Source organism: Rattus rattus, chromosome 8 (assembly GCF_011064425.1).
Source record: "Rattus rattus isolate New Zealand chromosome 8, Rrattus_CSIRO_v1, whole genome shotgun sequence".
NCBI classification, from domain to species: Eukaryota; Metazoa; Chordata; class Mammalia; order Rodentia; family Muridae; genus Rattus; species Rattus rattus.
This window is the reverse complement of record NC_046161.1, coordinates 56664145-56684334: the sequence shown is the minus strand read 5'-3', so window position 1 is coordinate 56684334 and position 20190 is coordinate 56664145. Positions and strand designations below refer to the sequence as shown.

The 20190-nt window shown below is 50.8% G+C and overlaps 1 protein-coding gene across 2 annotated transcripts in view; it reads right to left on the bottom strand.

Moving 5' to 3' along the window:
- Positions 1-1510: 1510 nt before the first annotated feature.
- The window catches only part of Anp32a (acidic nuclear phosphoprotein 32 family member A), a 37188-nt gene continuing 18508 nt past the window's right edge, over positions 1511-20190 (bottom strand). For both annotated transcript variants that reach the window (XM_032909465.1, XM_032909464.1), the window contains exons 2-7: positions 8783-8932; positions 8503-8625; positions 6427-6619; positions 5349-5446; positions 2931-2994; positions 1511-2744 (exon numbers count right to left, since the gene is read on the bottom strand). In XM_032909465.1, coding sequence (XP_032765356.1) covers positions 2683-2744; positions 2931-2994; positions 5349-5446; positions 6427-6619; positions 8503-8625; positions 8783-8932 — 690 coding nt within the window. In that variant the 3' untranslated portion in view covers positions 1511-2682. The remainder of the gene's footprint in view (positions 2745-2930; positions 2995-5348; positions 5447-6426; positions 6620-8502; positions 8626-8782; positions 8933-20190) is intronic.

Here is a 20190-nt window from a genome sequence, read left to right as displayed (position 1 = left end):
TTGCAATGGATGCTGAAGATGGGACTTGGCCCTCTTGTTTACACTGAGCATCTCCCCATAACTTTCAACTTTCCTCAATGGTGGATGGATCTAATACCTGGCCTGACACAGAAAGGAATGCCCTGGAGGCTGCCTGCAGAACTTGTTCTTCACTACTCACACTATGCCAATTAAAGCCACCACAGAGTGGGGGTGGGGGTTTGAGGTCCACAGCACCTGTCCTGACACATCACTACCACGTTCTTGGTACCCTCCTGTGTGGACCTGCCTGCCTCTCTCTCATGACCTTAGCATGCAGGAGACCACCTGACCCTGCTTCTGGAGCCAGAGGTAGCTTGCCTAAAAAAGCAGGTGTCAGGGTGAGGTGAGGCCCAAGTCTTCTCAGAAGCATGTAAGAGTTACTGGAATCTAGTCAGGATTGCAAGACAGCAACGCTTGCTATGGGGTGTGCAACCAGTGCACCTACCAGGCAATCTCATACACAACCACTACAAAGATGCTAGGAGAGTCTGCCCCAGTGAGCACCTTGTCTGAGTTGACTATGAAGAATCTGTGAGGGGCACTTCGTAGGCAGAGGCAGGCAGATCTCTCTGAGGTTGATTCCAGCCTGACCTACAGAGTTCCAGGTCAGCCAGTGTGATTTACTATAAAAACGATTTACTGAAAAAACGATTTTTTAAAAGGAAAATACAAAGGTGTAAGTACTTGGGGTTGGTGAGATGGAGACTGTCCACTGAGTGCAAGTCTTTGCCATGGAGCCTGATGCCTCAAGTTCAATCCCCGAGACCTACACGATGGGAAGAGAGAATGGACTCCCCAACGTTGTCTTGATATGCGCACGCGCACTCACGTGCCCCCACACACATACACACACATGCTGTAAATAGATTTTTTTTTAACATTTAAGTGTTATTACTTATGAGGAGGATGCTGCGGGAGAAACTAGAAATAATCCAACAATCTACCTGTTTGGTTACAATAAATCCAATCAGAACCCAGACATGAGATTAGCAGGGAACACCTGAGCACTTCAGAAAACCCCAAGAACACAGACCCAGGACCATAAATAAAAGGTAATACAATAAATACCAACTGTTAAGCCTAGGGTTGTTAAATAATGTTTTATACGTTCCTGAGTTTAAGCATACATTCTTTTACAATATGAAAAAAAGCCTCAAAGATGCTCAAAGATATTTAAAAAAAAAAACAAAAAAACTAAACACCCAAGGGCTATTTATTGTTGGTCTGGTTTCTGGGTGCTTTATTTATGTATTTATTTATAAATCTTGTACCCTTTTTTCCTCCTTCCCCCACTTTAAAAAATGTAGCCTTTAAGTAGAACATACCACCCAGGCTTGCTTTGTGAACAAAGTCTTCAACCTCCGTGTAAGGTTATTTACTCTGTAAGAAAGCTGTTTGGCGGGTGACATGACTTCCCTCCAGGGTCAGCAGTTGATCCTAGGACGATCAATGGCTTGTAAGGACTCGAAAGAAGCCATCTCCCCCAAAATTGTATAAAAAAGATTTATTGAAATTTATCAATGACAAACAGACATAAAACTCAAAGTTTGGCTCTTCTCAGGGGTGGGAGAAAAATGAGTTGCAGCTGCTCTGTACAAATGAGACACAGGGTAGGAAACAGCACGTCACTTCTAAAGCAATCTGGAAGGGGGACGCTGAAGGCACACGCACTCGCTAGGAGAAATCTGCGGCCACTTCAGAGTCCCACTAGGTAAGAAAATACGAGTTTGCATTCCTTTTCCGTGCTCCTATGTATTTGAGAAGGAAAACAAACAGAACAAAAACCCAGAGGACACACAGGGAGCTTCCAGAGCTTAGATTTGTAAAAAGGTTCTAAGCTGGAGCGCCCGAGGAGTCCTCCTGCCATTTCTGCAAAACAAATTGCTCTAATATTTTACAGAACAAGATAGAACAGGTTTGCTTTTCTGAAGAAGCTGAAACATGAAGGTTCAGTTCTTTCCCATTTTACGTGTCTCCTAAACCTGCTGCGTTTTTGTTGTTGTTTTGTTTTCTGGTTTTTTTTTTTTTTTTTTTTTTTGGCTCTTGGGATCACAGCCATAGAATAACAAGAGCTCTCTTTGCACTGACATCTGTGGAGGGGGAAAGGGGATGAGAGATGGGGACTGTCCCCAAACCAGTGCCAAAATACGCCTTTTTGGTTGCTATTTACAAACCAGGGTGCTGGATGCCTCTGGCAGCGACCACACGAACCAGAACAGGAGTCAGTGAAGAAGACAGGGGCTGGGATTCAGCGGCTCTTGGGCTGTGAGTCACCTGGTGGAGGCCAGCCACGGCCTCCTGATCAACTCTGGGGATGTGGGACATACCAGAAAAGGTTAGAGACCTCCAAGCCATCCTCTCTGGAGAGTAAGAACAAACGCTTGGTGTGCACTAAGCTATTGCAGTTATGGGGACAAAACCAGACACAGGAAAAAGGAGGGGGGAAAAGAAAGTGTGGCAGTAAAAATAGTATTTTATTCCTCCCCTCCCACCCCCACCCCCACCCCCGGCAATCCCCAGTACACTTTGCCCCTCTCATTCCCACAGCAACGCTACAATCAGAAAAAAATAAGTTTCGGGGGGCAGGAATAGGAGGGGGAGGGGATATGGGTAAAAACAGTCAAATCACAATAGGAATTTCCCCAAACAGGTTAATTCCCCTTAGTCATCCTCTTCGCCCTCGTCGTCGGGCTCTCGTTTTCGCTTCTGACTCCCTTCTTCTTCTGGAAAAACAAGGAAAAGGGATGGTTACCAGGCAGCCATCTTTCAGGCAGCCCTGAAACGGGAGCACATCTAGGAAGCATGAGTTATTCCCCTCATCCCCCACTGTTTGGCCCTTAAAGCCCAAGGCAATGCTAGAGTCAAGGGGGTCAGGCTGCCACCAGGAGAGAGCAAGAAGGCTGACATACCAGCAGCATCTTCTTCATCTTCCTCATCATCCACTTCCCCGTCGTTGTAACCTTCTTCATCCTCCTAGGGGCAAAGACAGACAGCAGGGTATTAGAAGTGCCCCTGCTGGGTCTAGGGAGGCAGCTCCCCAGTTCCATCGATCCAAGCTCCACCCCGGCAAGTACGTAGGGGCGGGGCCCAGCAGCACACAGGTGTATCCCAGCACCTTGGAGACAGACAGGAGCTCACCAGTAGCCAGTTTAGCCAATCAGTGAGTTCCAGGTTCAACAAGAGATCTTGGCTCAAGAGATAAGGTGGGGAGTGACTGAGAAACACAACTGACACTGACTTCTGGCCTCCACACGTGCTGCATGCACACACACACAAGCATGTGTACACACGGTAGTTCATACACCACACACACACACACACACACGAGTTAGAGAGATGTCCCTGCCTAGGGAGGCCTTGCATCCCATCACAATGAGGCCTACAGCACAGGGTGAACACACAGTAGGGCTTCTTACTGTTTTGTATAAGGAATGATCTGAGTCGGAAGACTTTCAACATGTGCCCTGAGACATTTCCCACATCAAGTAAGATATTGGTGGTTACCTTGGGTGTGGGGTCGTTTTGGACTGCCCTGTGTTAGAAACACTGGATGTGCAGTCCCTAGAACAAAGGCAACAGTGCGCAGGCCCTTAGGAGACCAGGCTCCCTAGGCAGATGCCCTGTCATTGAAAGTAGGCCATCCTTTCTTGCATCTGTCCTCAATATGGTTTTAGCTTCAAGGGAAAGACCCCAGTTTCAGCAAACGAAGAATCAAGTGGACAAGCCTGGCTGTCCTTCCTGGGCCCTCCCCTCAACCAAGCCTAGGCAGCTGAAGGCGTGGGGGTGCAGCAGATAGACTCAAGGGCCCTTGAGGACCTCACATCCAATGTGCTTGGGATTCAGCCAGTCCTGTGAAGTCATCCTCCCATTCTAGGCTCCTTGTTCTGGGTCTTTCCCAGGGTTCCATGCTGGTAGCCTCTCTGGACCTGAAGGCCTGGTTTCTATGGTTTCTATGGCACGTGGCAGCTCACTGTTTCTAAGAACGGTTGAAGTAAATTTGCTTTTATATCACTGAATAGTTCTCTTCCTGGTCTGTTTGCTAAGACTGTGTGTGTGTGTGTGTGTGTGTGTAAGGGCAGATGGTCAATGAGATTACAGAAAATTAGAACAAAATCTACACGTGGGGCTCTAATGACAGCAGGCAGGAGCTGTACGAGGGAAAGAGGTTCCCTCCTGCAAGTATCCCTTAAAGGTGGGGCTGTGAACTGAACCCAGAAGACAGAGAAACTGCAGGAACAGATGGGAACCTGGCTTTTCTGCTGGCATGCACCCTCCTGAGCCCTGGGGTAGGCAGGCCCGAAACCTGCTTAGGTGGTGTGTGGCAGGTGGACTTGTGCACTACCAAGCAAAGAGGTGGAAAACCAGGAGAGAAGGAGGGACTATGGCCTGTGTGCACGTGTGCCCGAAGGCACCTGTTCACGAGTGTGCACTGCAAACCTTTCCTGGTGTACCAGTTACTAGTGGCAAGAACAGATTCTGTATTCTAAACAACTCATGGAAAATTACCCTGCTTTGAGAGACCCCGAGACCCAAACTCAAATCCCAACATGGAACAAGGAAGGTGTGGGTGGACACCTGAGACTCATGGCTGCCATACCCCTCGCCATACTCTCAGTAACCCAGTGAGAGAGGTGACATGGTCACTACCTCACAGATGACAAGAAACCCAAAAAGCCAGAAATCTGTCCAAACACACACAAGTCAGGGCTAGAATGGGGCTATTATGAAAATAAGCAGGAGCCGGGAGTGGTGATGCACACTTTTGATCCCAACACTCAGGAGGCAGAGGCCGGTGGATCTCTGAGATTGAAGCCAGCCTGGTCTACAAAGGGAGTTCTAGGATAGCCAGAGCTATACAGAGAAACCCTGTCTCAAAAAACAAACAAACAAACAAACAAACAAACAAAAAAAACCCCCAAAGGTAGGGGGCTGGCAAGAGGGCTCAGCGAGGGGAGGGTGCTTGCTGCCAAGTCTAGCGGTCTGAGTCCAATCCCCAGAAATCAGCAAAAGAACAGAACTGACTCCCAAAAGTTGTCCCCTGACATCCAAAGACAGGCCCCACCCAAAGCACGCTGAGCCCCTGCTTCCAGCCTCCTCCTTACTACTCTGAAACAACTTCCCCAGAACATCAGCTGATGCCTGTGCAGCAAAGTCTGTACCATAAAAGTTTTGGAAATAGATCCCTTTCCTTTTCCCTTTCCCTTCCCCGACAGTGGGCAGGAAATAAACCATTATGGCTCCTTCCTGGGTGGCTGTGACTGATAATGAGGCAGACGCCTGTCAGGTCAGAGGTGAGACTACACAAATGCCCAGCCCCTCCTCCTTACCTCTTCCTCTCCACTCACGTCCTCTTCCTCCCCTTCTTCCTCCTCATCCTCTTCCTCTTCATCTTCCACTAGCTGGGCGTATTCATCGTACTCCTCCTCTGTGGGGGGTGGGTGGCAAGAAGGCAACATGGACTGAGATGACTGAGGGTCCATGTCTGCCCCACCCCCACCAAAGCTCAGAACCAGACTGCTCTAACGCACAGAGGTGGTGTTCACATGGCCAAACGCACGAGAAGTGACTCGTGTTATAAGCCTTCTTTCAAAGTCAGATACGTGGAAGATGCTACGGGTAAGGCCACAGAGACACAGAGGTTTGAGCAAGAAGCTCTGGGGCCCCAGGGAAGCAAAGAGGCTAAATCAATTAATCCCTCTTCAGAGAAATGCCTTGTTCAAGGCCACAAGTGGTCTGTGTAGGGGAGCAGGGGCTTGAAGCTGGCCCGGGGCTGTACCACAGAGCTCTGCCACATATCACAGAACTTCACTGTGTCCAACAGGGGGGACACTTACAATCTATTGGGGAAAGGATCTCCACCAAGGCTGACAATATATGAACATATATGACCATCTCATAGAAGACCCCAGACCAACAAGGACAATAGAATCTTATGTTTGCACTGCCTGGCACTGTCTGAGTGCTTAGCTTTGCTTGGGCTATAAAGCCCCACAGTAGAGCCGCAGGGTGCCCACTGCAAGGAACCTGCAGAGACAACGGGATGGGGCAGGGAGGAGGAGCCCTTAGCCTCCCCTTCCTTCCCAAGGGATCTGACATTGACTATAGCCCCCAACTTCCCTTGGCTTTTGAAGGGCCCAATGCTGGCCAGTGATCCTGCACACTGCAACCACCAGGGGGTGCCACAGCCTCTCCAGCAGAAGACCCTGGACTCCCAGCAGGAGAAAAGGTCCTGGGGAGCCCATCCCCACAACTGACCTCTTCTCCTCCCAAGCCTGGGGTTACACTATAGAGATATACACAGTGTCCTTCCTTTGGGGACTTGAGGCCACCAGGTCCATTTCCCTCTATGGTTTGCCAACTTGTCCAGAGAAAGCTCCTGTATCCAGGATCCCCATTGCCACCTACCATCCTCATCTTCCTCGTCGTCATCCTCAACGTAGCCCTCAACATCAGAGTCAGGGGCCTCCTTGTTGTCTCTGTCATAGCCATCGAGGTACATGACCTGGGGCAGGAGCTTGAACACGTTTTCTCGGTAGGCATTCAGGTTGGTCACCTCACAGTTAAACAGGTCTAGGCTCTTGAGATTCTCTAACTTCTTCTGCAAGTGGAGAAAGGTAGTCAACAGTGAGGGTGGACCACGGAAAAGGGGAAGGAAGGGGAAACACCCTAGGAAGGCACCACAGACAGCCCAAGAACTCTGAGAGAAGGAAGCCAGGTATGCCCTTGTGCATGTGTACATGGTGTGCGCGTGTGTACAAGTGTGCACGCACACTCACTAGTAGAAGTTAGGTCGACTCTGGTTATCTTTATTGTTTTACACACATGCATGTATGTATTACATATGCATGTATATATGCAGTGACAGAGTCTCTCACTGAATCTGGAACTCATCTTTTTGATTAGACTGCTGGCCCAGCCCCTGGGACCCACATGAGGACAACATTCTAGCACCCGGGGGGTCCAGGGGTTCATTGCCATTCCCAGCTGTGACTTGGGCTCTGAGGATTTGAACTCATATCCTCATGTCTGCACAGCAAGTGTTTTACCCACTGAGGTCAGACCAGTCCTGGCCAATGCTATCATGTTGGATAGGTAAGAAAATGGAGGCCCAGAAAGCAAGGAGGCACCCAGCTAGCAAAGAAATGCAGCTGAATCCTGACCTCCCACCTCATTCAAAGACCCATCCCATACCGGGTCCCTGTTGCCATGGGGACCAGGTCAAACTAGGAAGAGTAGGTCCCTCAGAGAAAGTCTTGATTCTCTACCACTTTTATACATAGACCCAGGCGATTCTTAGTGGCGGGGCCAAAGGCAGCAGGGAGGTGGCCCAGCATCTGGGAGGACAGAGGACATCATATCAATAACCAGGATGGGAAGCCACAGAAACGTATGTGACCTGCGTGCAGAGAAGTGGGAACGTGTGCGTGCCTGCTCCCCAGTGGTGACCCTGCCACACTGCCTCAGGAAGACTTTAGATTCAGCTGTCTACACACTCCCAACACATGTGAGTCAGAACTCTGAAGAGGTTTCTCTTTGGAACAAAGTGATGATGCCAGGGCTTCCAGGCAGGAAAAAAAAATCAGCCCTGCCTTGGCGTAGGTCAGTGGGAGACCTGGAAAGAACTTTCTGTGGTCATCTGTGGTCAGTGTGTTTTATTAGCAAGACAGACAGACAGGTGACGTCTGAGCTTGAAGCAGCAATGTCAACTTGCTGTTAGGACCACCTGACACCAGGACTTCAGGCTGCTCAGAGACTGATGGGTACTCTGTGGACTTGCCCAGCCTCCTCTGCCGTGTCCCCTGTCCTTCCTCAAGTCAAGCTTTGTGACTTTTCTCTAGTTCCAAAGGATTCTTTTTGTCACATTTTCAGGCTGTTTCCTTAAAAACCAAAAGGATACTGCGCCTAGGACGTGGTGGCAGAGATTGTCATTCTGACTAAAATTTCCCTTTCTAACTGGAAAATGAGTAAAGCAAAAGCCAGAAGTGTCCTCCATCCTGTCACTAGGGCACTGGTCACCAATAGAGACACTCTTCTCTCCATATGCAAATGAAGGTCTGCACTGGGCTCCCACCAGGCACAGCCTCACACTCCAGCAGCCTTGTGTGTCAGCACTAAGCCCTAACCCACTAGCCTAAGCCTGGGGAGAAAGGATGACCGATCTACCTCCAGAGTCAGCTTACATCTAGGTTTGCTCCTCTCTTCTCAAAGGGTGGCAAGCCAGTCAGGCTGTGAGCCCAGACAGCACAACCCAGGCTGAAGGGCACACACCAGACCAGGCTCCACTCCCTGCCCCACACTGGGTGCCCATTCTGGCCGGGTGACCTTGGTCCAACTGAATTCTCCATGGACTAAGCAGAAGCAGTGCCCAACTAGCTCACAGCACCGGATGAGAGTCGAAGAAAAACAGTGATAAATAAATGTAACTGTGAAAGTTGGGCTCCCAACCACCCCTGAGGAAAGGGGAGGACCCCAGGGACTCACCAGCGGCTCTATTGTGCTGAGATCTTTTATTTTGTTGCCACTTAAATTTAGATGCTTAAGGTTCGGACATTTCTCTGCCAATACTTCCAGGTCCCCTGAGATTCTGTTTTCGCTTAATTCAAGCTGTGTGAGGCAGGAAGGGAAAGTGCGTTTAACACCGGGCTCAGGGCCACTCTCCCCAGAGAACGTGCTAGCAAGTTGGAGCAAGCACCTGGCCTTGCCTTAATTATGCTCCCTGGAGCACAAAGCCTCCCCCACCCCAGCCTCCCAGGCTGTTTACCTTCTTGAGTTTGTTTAACTTTGGTAAGTTGGAAATGGAGGTGAGGCCTACGTTGATTGTACTTAGGAATTCCAGTTCTTCAAACTCATCCGTGAGGCCTTCGATTTTGCCTTCAATTGACCGACAGTTATCCAGGACCAGCTCTTTCACCTAGAAAGGGAAGAGTGGCGTGAGCGGACTGAGAGAAGGGGTCAAAGAGATGCTCCAACTCCCAACGGCTATCAATTGCTTTATCCAGATCAGCTCTGCCTCAGAGCAAAGGACGATCAACCTCTCCCCGTCATCCCACCATTAGCAAGACCCAGACAGAACATTGGATATGCACACCTCTATCCCTGCCTACAAATGTCCTGGCCAGACACCCACTGGAGGCAGACTACTCACTTCTCACACTCAGCACCCCACTTGCTTCCCGCCCCCCAAGTACTCATGGATTACCCAGAACATACTAATGCTTGCTCTCCTCCTTCCTCTGGCCTCAGCCTGCCCATATCGGAGAACCCTCTTCAAAGTCCTTGTGCCTAGACAGTACTGTCCAGGAGATGGTCCCACCAGAAAGAAAATATTTGGTGCTGTCCAAGAACAGAGCCACAAGTCTCATGTGGCCCTGAACATTTGGTGTTATTTTAATCTTAAGTACACAGAGACACAAGGCACAGTTACTGGACCACATGGTTCATGGATGTTTTCCTTGGCCCCTGCCTCGTGGAAGAGGAGAAAACCTGCATGCCTAAGACAGCCCACACTGAAATGCGAGGGTCCCTACCCACTCCCTCTCCAAGGGCAGGGAGGGTGGGGGTGGAAGGTGCGACTCTGTTTCTGACAGAGCGGAAAGAGACAGTGAAAGTCACTCTGGTGAGGAGGTTCTAAACCGAATTCACTGCAGAATGATAGGCCAGGGGAAAGCCAGTGGGTCTCAGGGAAGTCACAAACAGCCGAAGGGATTGGCAGGCAGACCAAGGTACCCCAAGGCAAGCCAGGTGCTTGGGGAACCCAGTCTCTTGGTGATACCAGGAACCCTTCCTGTGGTAAGGAACAGAGGGTTGAGCAGAGGGGCTCATGTATGCTGAGCAAACACCTGCTCCCTTTATTTCATGTTTTATTTTTTTTTCTATCCCTTTTTATTTTGACACAGGCTTTCTCTGAATTGCCTAAGTTAGACCCGGACTTCCCTTGTTCATAGCTTTAAAAGGTCTGCAATTTGTAACCCTCTTGACTTGCTTCTGAGTTAGGATTAGAGATCTGTGGCACCAGGACTGGCTGAGTCTAAAAAGAGAAGGCTGACCCCTCCCAATGGCACTTGTCCCAGCGCACCCCTGCACCCCAGGACTCTGCCTCAGAACCAGCTTGCACCCTGCAGCCTCTGGCAAGCATTGAAAATACTGGCTATGCTGCACCCTCAATCTATGGGATTCACCACAGGCCCACGTGGCTCACAGGGTTGCCACTGCCCTCCTCCCCCACCACGCTGCATAAAGATCCCACGAACCAGTCCCCACCCATGGCTGCACTTCTCCTCTAAGAGGACCTTGCTGAAGATTCCTCTGGTCTTCCAGCGACTGCTTGTAGTCAGCCACTTTGCAGGGAAGAGGTACAACAGGGTTCACTCCAAGCTAATGGTCAGGGCAGAGACTGTGGAGTACCTGGGTCTCAGAGCCCTGCCTCCTTCTTTCCTGTGGATACAGTGAGCACTCCAGGCAGGACAGTCTAGCAGGGATTCACAGTTCTACCTGAAGGGAAGAAAGCCCGGAACACCACCTTCCTCCCTGAATCACAAGCTCTAAGCCTCTGCCCTGGCCGTGCTCCATCTTCTTGATGGATCTAAGAGGCCACGGGTCCAGGTCAAGCCACTCACTGGTTAGACTGTAAGAACAAAACCTTGGAACCCTTCCCCCTCAGGCAAGAAAACTGTAGAGAGGAGGCCTCGCTGTGGGCAGCAAGCAAATGGAGGGAGTGGCTGTGGGGCCAAGGGACACAGTATGAGGTGTTGGACTCCTGTGCTCCAGTCTTTTTCCTTAACTGGTTTTCCAGGGAATCCCTGTTTCCAACAGCAGATCCCCGTATATCCTCAGAGGCTGCAGACATTTGTGGTTTTCCTAGAGTGGTAACAGCCTCTCCCCTTAATGCCATTAGCAAGTGTTGTAAGGGGACCTGGGATGAAGAAAGTAATGATGGACCATCAAGGGAATTTCTTGTTGCCTCTATGGGGGATGCTCGGGGGTGGGGGTGGGGGGCACGGCACCTCCCAACTCCTGCTAGCAGAACAGGCTGCCTTGCATTTCCACAGTGGACCAGGCCAGTACTCCAGTACTCACCACCTCCCAGCACCACACCCAAACTGGGAGCCCCTCCTGTCAGGGACAATAGGTAAGCCATCACAGCTACAGTTTACACACACACACACACACACACACACACACACACACACACACACTGACTAGCCTCCCCGACAACAGACACATTTTAAATATTACACATACCCTAGCTACACCATGGAGGGAGGGGGAGTCCCTCCGTGTACAGCCACATTCAGAAACACCTGTGTGGGCGTGAAGACATGGCTCAGTCGGTAGTGTCTGGTTCTGATCCCCAGCAACACACAAACTATGTTCAAGGTCACCATTTGGCCACACAGCCAGGTTTGAAGCCCACTTGGATTATACAAGAACTTGTCTCAAGAAATGAGTAAGAGAAAGAAATATTCAGCCTGAAATTCAGGTCCAGCAGGTGACTGCCTAAGCGAGGTGTCCAGCGCTGGTTCCCTGAAGCACTTCTGACACCTCAAGGTACCGGGACAGTGCCTGACCAGATATCACTCAACTCCATAGGCCCCGATGGCTGTAAAGGCTTCCCTCCAGCCCTTTCCTGTTTCACCAGCTTGCGGGGGCACATCCACCTCTTCAGTCACCAAGGTGCAAAGCTCATTCTGGCCTGGCTCAGGGGCTCTGACTCCTCCAGTGGGGTGTGAGGCCCTGAAGAGTAGGGGCTGTCTCCTCTCCGTCTGGGAAAGTCTCGGGTGGCCTTCCTCACCCCCCATCCCCCCACCCTATCTCCTTTGCTTTTCTCCATCTCCTTCCTGACAGGGAGTTAAGGGTGTCCTGCACAGTTTAGGAGGGGCCCGGGCATAGACCCGAAGGTCTCAGTATTGTGTAGAAAGCTCAACCCTCGCAGGCTGAGAAGTGGCTCAAACTGGACAAAGCGAAAACTAGCCATCTTCCCCCGTGTGAGTCTTCTGCCTGCCTGTCTTCCCTCCACCCACACCCCCTTCCCAAGGCCTGTGACTGAGGGGACTCTCCCTGCTACTGTTATCATTTCTAACCCACTTCCTCCGCCCTTGGCAGCCTCTTCTCTAGCCCTTCCATGTGAGAACATCCCTTTTGTATCCAAGGAGTGCTGTGCTTAAAAAAAAAAGAAAAAGAAAAGAAAAAGAAAATAAAGACCCACTTCCCTTGCCAAGTCCTGAGTGTGAGCAGAGCGAACTACAAGTTAAAATTAAACTGAAAATCTGTACTTTGGGTTTAGACTCCCTCCCGGTTGCACCAGCCCTTAAAACGACAATATCCCAGCGCGTTTAGTTACTCTCTGGCCCCAGAGACCAGGACTACTCTGCTCCACAGGATCATCCAGCCCCAGGCACGGGGCGATCTTCATTGCCCCAGAGGTCACACCCAGGAGGAGGCTGGCATTCACATCCTGCAGGCAGCAGGGAGGCACCACACATTCATAAGAAGTCAGCCTGGCCTGGCTCTCCTGTTCTCTAAACAAACCTTACCCCGACCCCCACCCCAGGCTTGGGTCTGTCTTCACTTCTCACCAGTGAAAGGTGAACTTCATGAGAGACACAAACACATTCACTCAGCACAAGACTTGTTTGTTTCAAAACCACCAAGTCTGGTCCTCACACATTTCTCAGATGTGACCTTTCTTCTAACACTGAAGCCCTGGCCATGGCCACGGAGTTACTTCAGACGTGTTTGTCTTGAAGGCAGTGATCTCAGGGAAGGATGTGGTTATGCGATAGCCTGGGCTACTGGTGACCGACCTCACCCTGGATGCAAGACCCCCTAATCTGGGTTGCAGGATACCATCTCTGTTCTCTGGAGTCCAAGATTCCATCTCCTTAGGAAAAGGATGTCGACATGAGCCTAACCTATATATAAACTGCAAACTCTAGCTTCTGAAACACTCCCGGCCGGTTAGTGTCAGGGAGAGCATTCAAATTTCTAAGTGTGACCTACTAGCCTCCCCCATCTCCTACCCTCACACCCTAATCTAATTCAAGACCTCCCTCCCAGGAAGCCATCCCTGTAGCTGGCTCTAAGAACCCAAGGCTGGGTATGGAGCCCGGAGGCGGCATGAATCATTTAATCGTGTATTAAGCATCTGATCCTCCTAGAGGTCAGAGACTGTCCTTCCCCATAATCAGCCTAGAGGGAATGCACAGGACAGCACTGCTTAGCAAATGTCCCTCTTACTGGGACAGACACAATATAAGTACTAGGAATACAAGGGAGGTGAGGGGGGGCGACGGGTGACGACAGCCTTGACGCACCAAGCATTAACAGCGCACTGTGGCAGGTGGAATCAATACACATGCTCTACCTTTCATGCAACAGCTCTGGGTGTGCCTGCCAGTCAGGCACCAGCCTGGATCAGCTGCCACCCTGCCAAACTGTCGCAGCACTCGGCACACACGGCCCCAATTCTCTACACAGGACACTTCTGCCTTGTGGTTGGCTGAAGGGTCACAGACTCCATGGTGAACCAAGATGGGGTGTGTGTGTGTGTGTGTGTGTGTGTGTGTGTGTGTGAGAGAGAGAGAGAGAGAGAGAGAGAGAGAGAGAGAGAGAGATGGTGGCATGCTGAGAATCCACAGTTAGCTGGTAAACAGCCAACAGTCCACTGAGGAGAGATAAAAGGTACCCAGAAAGACCAAGGAGGGGTGCTGTCCCAGTCAGGAATGGCTACGTAACTACAGCCCAGTGCAAAATGAAACGATGGGTCCCTTGCTCCAAATTTACCTAGAGCGTTGAACTGGTAGATAGAATGCTTGCCTAGGATACATTAAGTCTCCTGTTTGATCCCCTAATATTACATAAACTGGGTAGAGGAAGAAGAATTACAAGTTCAATACCATCCTCAGCTACACTGTGAGTTTGAGACCAGCCTGGGCTACGTGAAACTCTTGTCTCAAAATACAAAACAAAGCCTCACACAGAATTCTACGACAGTGACAGCTAACTATGTGTGTAGGTCACATGGCTGTGATGCTGGCTCTGGTTAAAATGGACAGCTTGGGTCTACGACAGCCTTCTAAATAACAATAATAATAATAATAATAATAATAATAATAATAATAATAATAATGACCCAGGGGGGAAGGACACTCTGAGAGCCGCCCCTTACTTTTTCAGAACTTCTATGGCAACTCAGAAGGCTGACTCTAGTCAGACAGACGTGGCTCTGGTCCAAGTCCTCGCTCTAGCCCACCTGCCGGTCTCCACCTCTCTGGGGTTGAACGGCCCTTTCACAGGATCTGCCTAAGACCATCAGAAAACAGATATTGTAGCAAAATTACAGTTATGAAGTAGCAACGAAAATAACTTTATGGTTGGGATCACTGCAGTGAGAAGAGTGGAAGCCACACTTCTCCCGGCCTCCAGTTTCCTCTCGGAATTCTAGTGCCAACGATCTAGGGCCAGATTAACAATAAGGAGTCCAGCCTAGAATTTTGCAAGCTTGAAAGAAAAAAAAAAGTTACCCATCACCCCCTTCACCCACTGGCTCTACTATGGTATCCACGGTAAAGATGTTCTATGGGAACAACAGCTCCTAACCAGTCCCCCCCCAGTCCTCCAAGGTTTCCTGCTGTGGGCTTCTAGTCCAACACCCCAAGCCTCCCATCCTGCTCCGGAGCTGTAGAGTGTGTTCAACACAAACGCTCTAGGCTCAACCTCTACACCTGGTTTTCTACGCCAACCTCCAGCCATAATTTCTGCTTCCTTTACTGAACGAGAATTGGATAAATCCGTGTAGCTTCAGTTTCAACCTTGTCAGTCCCTGACCAATTTAGGCTCCAGCTTCCAGGCTTCGAACAGAAGACTCAAAATCAAATTGACCCAGTGTTTTTTGGTGCTCCTGGGTTTTAACTAGGTCAGCTTTTAAATGGGCCATCCCCTGCTGCAGATCCCATTCCCAGCTAGAAGGCCAAATTGTGTGAGTCACCGAGGTCTGAGGCAGAGATAAAGGATGTGTATACACTTGCGTTTGTTTTTAACGGTAAAATCTTCTGACCAACCCGTGTGGTGAAACCTACAACTCGATCAGGTTCCGTGAGGGAAGGGACACGGCTCCTGGGGTGGAGGGCGGGTTGGATATTTTGAAAGTTACAGGGATCTTAGGGATTAGAGGTCAGCGTTTTCCAACCATAACCCGACGCAAGGAATACATTTTAGGAGCTGGAGATATGGCTCAGCAGGCAACAGCACTTGCGGCTCTGAGGGCCTGAGTTTGGGACCCAGCTCCGGGTCAGAGGCTCACAACTGCCTGTAACTCCAGCTGGGGAGGAGAGTGGATTCGATGCCCCATTCTCTCTAGTCTCCCCAGGCACTTGCGTACATGTTAATTACACATCCACATTAATACAAATAAAACGGAAAGCAAACAAAACCCACTCAGAGCACACATACCCAGTGAAAACAAACACCACACTTAGGATCTCATCTATAGTTTTTTTTTTAAATCTTAAAGTTTTATTTCTGTGTCTCTGTGAGAGAATGCCACTTGTGTAGGGGAGCCTGCAGAGGCACTCTCGGAGGAATTACAGGGGGCCATGAGGAGCTGGATGTGAGTCCTGAGAACAGAATTCAGGTCCTCTGCAGGAGCTGCAAGTGTTCATAACTGCTGAGCCATCTCCCCTGCCTTCTTATTACTTAAATTTTTAAAATATGGCCCACGGTCAGGGAGGAAGTGGGCCGCAGAGATTGATAGTTCAGCAGAGGACCCAGGTGCAGGGGGACTGGGCTCTGAGCTGGGTCATTTTTTTCTTTTCTGCCACACAACGCCTTCTGTCCTAGGTCAGAATCAGCCCCCCACCCCCATTCCCGAAAATAAGAGAACCCACAGCCCATGCACCAAGCTCCCGAGTTCCTGCAGCCTCGTGGCGGCCAGGGCTTGGGGTCTCCACGCCTCTCAGCATCTTGCGTAGTCTTAACTAGGGGCAAGGTCCTTCTTCGCTTTAAAAAACAAACAAAACCCTCCCCAAGTTTTGAAAGCCTCCCTGGGCCTCGGATTTTTGCTGCTGCGTACAAAGCAGCTCGGCAGGCAGGCGGCGGGGAGCACGTGGCGCGGGCAGCGGTGACGCCATCCTCATTACTTGGAGGCAGGAGGGCGGGCCGAGGAAGATCAGGCTGGCTCATAGGTCCAGCCGTCAGGGCAGGCTGCGACTGCACCAGACCGCCAGCCCAGTGACTCGCTCTTGTAGCGGGCTCCTCCCCGCTCCTCCCAGCTCAGTCGGGTGACTTCGCCTTTGCTTCCCCGCAAGAGTAGTCGGTGCTAGGGACGCTTCCACTCACTGGAAACGCCAGGTGCTAGCCAGGCTTGCTCAAAAGGATACCACCTAGCTTCTACCCCCCCCCCCAAGCCTTTTTCGTCTCTCTTATCTTCGGTTTTTTAAAGATTAAAAAATGTGTTATGAGTGCTTTGCTCGCACACCTGTGCACTGTGTGCTTGCTCGCAAGGGCCAGAAGAGTTGCCAGAAATTTTGAAACTCGTGTTACAAACGCAAGTGAGCCACAGGTAGATTCTGGGAACCGAACCGGAGTCTTCTACAAAAGCAGCAAGTGCTGTTAACTGCTGAGCCGAACTCCTTCCCCAAGCAAGCATTCCTCCTTTTTAAGCCTCCTTTTCCTGCTAGCCCTGCTCTGCTCCCGCTTGACTTTCAGGCAACAGAAAGTTACCAAAGAAGCAGGAAACAGCCTAGAAAGCAGCTGTGGCGTCTGACTAGCTGTCAGAGGAGGGCACAGGGGTGAAAGAGATGGGATGGAAAGAGAGGCATGGGAGGCCAGAGGTGATGGCCAAATCTAGCAGGCTCCATTCTCTTAACAGTTGTTCCCTTCCGGTCTTCCTGTGGGGGCCAGCATACAGTAAGAGGCAGAGCACTAGTCTAGGTAGCCAGAAAAGGGCCGGTTAGTCAAAAAGCACTCACACACAATGCAACAGAGGCTACCAGGCAGTCTCTGCACTTGGCTTCTGCCCTGCTGTATCTCTGAATTTGCTGTGTGCCCTGGTAGAAATTGCTGCCCCACTCTGGGCTTCTGCCCCATCCCCCAGGCTACACACTGGCCAGTGTGACTGGAATAAAGAGATGAGATCCTAAAATTCCATGTCCGTGTACTTTGAACTCCCGGCAGCTAGGCCCTCAGGCAGGGCTCCAGAAAAGAGGCACAGGGACCTCAGACATGGAAGAGCTCAAGATTCAGCATGCAAAGGTACAAGACTGTTCTGGTAATAAGGAAAAATGGAGAAACTGATCAGCCAGGCTCTTTCTGCACACCGAGATTATGAAATTAGTCCCCAGAGGCCCAGGTTATGAGGTTCCAAATGTGGGTGTCAGTCATCTCAGAGAGCAAGCACCCAATGGCAGCCAAGCCCCTACTGAGGTAGGGGGAATGGGCAGGAACCACCTCCACTAACAAGGCCCCACGCCCCGCTTACCAACACTAATTCCTGGCAAACCTACAGGGGTTGACACGCTCGCTCCTTCGAAGGAGCTGTAGCACTATGCCTGCGCAGCAGAAAAGCTGGATTCAGAAAGGTTGGGCTGGGGCCACTGATCCAGTGATGTTAGCTACATAGTGGACCATTATCCCCCAAACACTGCCTCCCCTACCCTGCCATTCCCAGGTGCCTGCTCCTGTCCACTGAAGCCCTCTGAGAGCTGCACACACAGGTCTAAGGACTCAGTCCCCCTTCCCAGGTACCCTGTGTGGAGGGGCTGGCATCAGTGTGTGCTCACTGAGTAGTCACATGGGAACAAGCCACTCAGGCTGTAGGTGAGCAATCTTTCTAGAGAAGCTTCTAGATGGCTGACTCCCCCCCCCCCGATTTCTGAGGCAAAACACCACACTAGGCCACGGTTGGGCTGTGGGATGCCAGTGACTAGCTGCTGAAATCAGATGGGAGATTTAGACCTAATGATACTGTGACCACTAGTGGACTCACGGCTGCCTGGAAGGAAAGCCGGACCGGCACACTCCCTGGGGTTTCTACCTTGAGATGTTGACTGCACCATACAAGTGAGATCGCTTCCCCAGTTTCACTGTTCAGAGACCCATGGACTGACATTCAAGGATTTCGACCATCCCAGACCCCCACGACCCATCTCAAACGGCACAGAGCATTCAGACTCACAGGACAGGACATCCCTGGTTTGACCTCCAGCACCAAATAAACCACGCCTAGTGAAGTGCCTGTGGTCCCAGCTCTCAGCAGGTAGTTGCAGGAGAACCAAGAGGCCAAAGCTGTCCTCAGCTGCATAATGAGTTGGGAACCAACCATTACATACACAAAGATGAGAGTTAGTCCGTGATGGAAACCTTGGGCTGTCCCCTGTCCTCTCAGCCCAGGGCTCAGATATTCAGGGGGAAGTCCTTGAAGCAGCAGGAAACAGGAGCAAATAAAAGGAATGGGGAGGGAGTACCCAGACTCGAGCTGGGCCACCTCTGCCAGGCCTTACATACCCCAAAAGGCAAGGAAATACACAAGAAGTCAGCCTCAGAGGAGAACTTCTGCCCTTGGCTTCAGCTACCTCCACCAGACCTGATAAGCAGCCTCTTCAATCACAGGAGCTGAGCCAGTCCTGGTGCTGAAGTCCAGGCACCCAAGCTCCAACAGGGAATGGATGATTTGGGCAGCAGCCATGCAGAAGAACCACACCAATTAGCCACGGTTATGCATAAGAACTGAGTTAATCAGCTTTTTCTCCCTTAGCCTAACAAGACGCACTCAACTTGCCTAAAGTGGACAAATACTTATGTAAAACTCCTGGTGGAGGAGGAGGGGGAGGAGGACAGGGAGAAGGGGCAAAAGGAGGAGGAAGGGGAGGGCACTAAGTGGGAAGGAGGAGGGGGAGAGAGAGGGGGAAGGAAGAGGAGGAAGGGGAAACTAAGCCAAACCAGGCACCGCAGGTTTGGCTTAGCTCCAGAGTGACGTTCTCTCCGCCTGGTCTTGCTAGCGGAACCTGACCTATACTTAATTATTTTAAAAATAGAATACAGATTGAGTTAGCTGTTGTTCACGGGTCTATAGCTGTTTTAATTTTGTTTTGTTTTCTTGTCAAGACAAGGTTTCTCTGTACAGCACTGGCTGTCCTGGAACTCGCTCTGGAGCAGGCTGGCCTTGAAATCACAGAGATCCATCCGCCTGCCTCTGCCTGCTGAGGGCTGGGATTAAAGGCCCTGCCACCACTGCCTAGCAACTGCTCTAACCTTAAAATGCTAAAGAACAAAATGTTACAACTTTTAGGACCGGGAGAGTCCCGGAGGGGCTAGTTGGCTGGGAACAGGTGGTAGTGCTGTATCAGTCTCTGTGAGAGCACCCCACCCCCTCAGTCACGGCAGGCCCCCACACAAAGCTAAGCAGCACAGAGGGCTTGCCTAGCAGGTACTAACATGCCTTATGTTCTAGCTCTGGTACCAAGGGTGGGGGTGGGGGTAGGGGTGGGGGTGGGGGGCGCAGTGGCTGAAGGTGCTTGTCACCAAGCCTAATGACCTGAGTTTGACTTTTGAAGCCTGTGTGTGGAAAGACCCAGCTCCTGCAAGTTGTCCTCTGACCTCCACATGCACACTAGGACACCCATGTCTGAGCACACAACTGCCCAGAAAATGTAACAGAAACTTTTAGGACTAGTGGGGGAAACCCAAGACTACTTGGTGGCAGTGTCCCACACCCCTGCTGCTCCTACAAGACCAGACGAGCAAGAAGACAACCAGGGTGGGAAGGCATGTGAGAACGGGGGTGGTGGACAACTGAATGGACGAGGGATGTTTAGGCAGGAAGGCAGGAGACCCACGCTAATCAAAACCCCAAGCAGCCATCTCTAGGAAGAGCTTTGCATCCACACTGTGCTGAGCACCCGGTACACGGATGAATGACATCTTATGAAACCCTGCTAAGCATGTGCTGTGGTCCACTTACCTGCTTAGACCACAGGCCCCGTATACCAGGCACCAGGCTAGGTAGTCAGGAACAGCATGGCAGACAACCAATGTGTGCTAGCCTTCTAGTGGGGGGTCAGATCCTAAGCCAGTGGTTGTGTAATACACAGTTGATGCTCAAAGGGGAACAGAGAAAATCAACAGTGACGGGGGACAGCACTGAAGGGCTGGCCAGCGAAGGCTTCCCAAGGC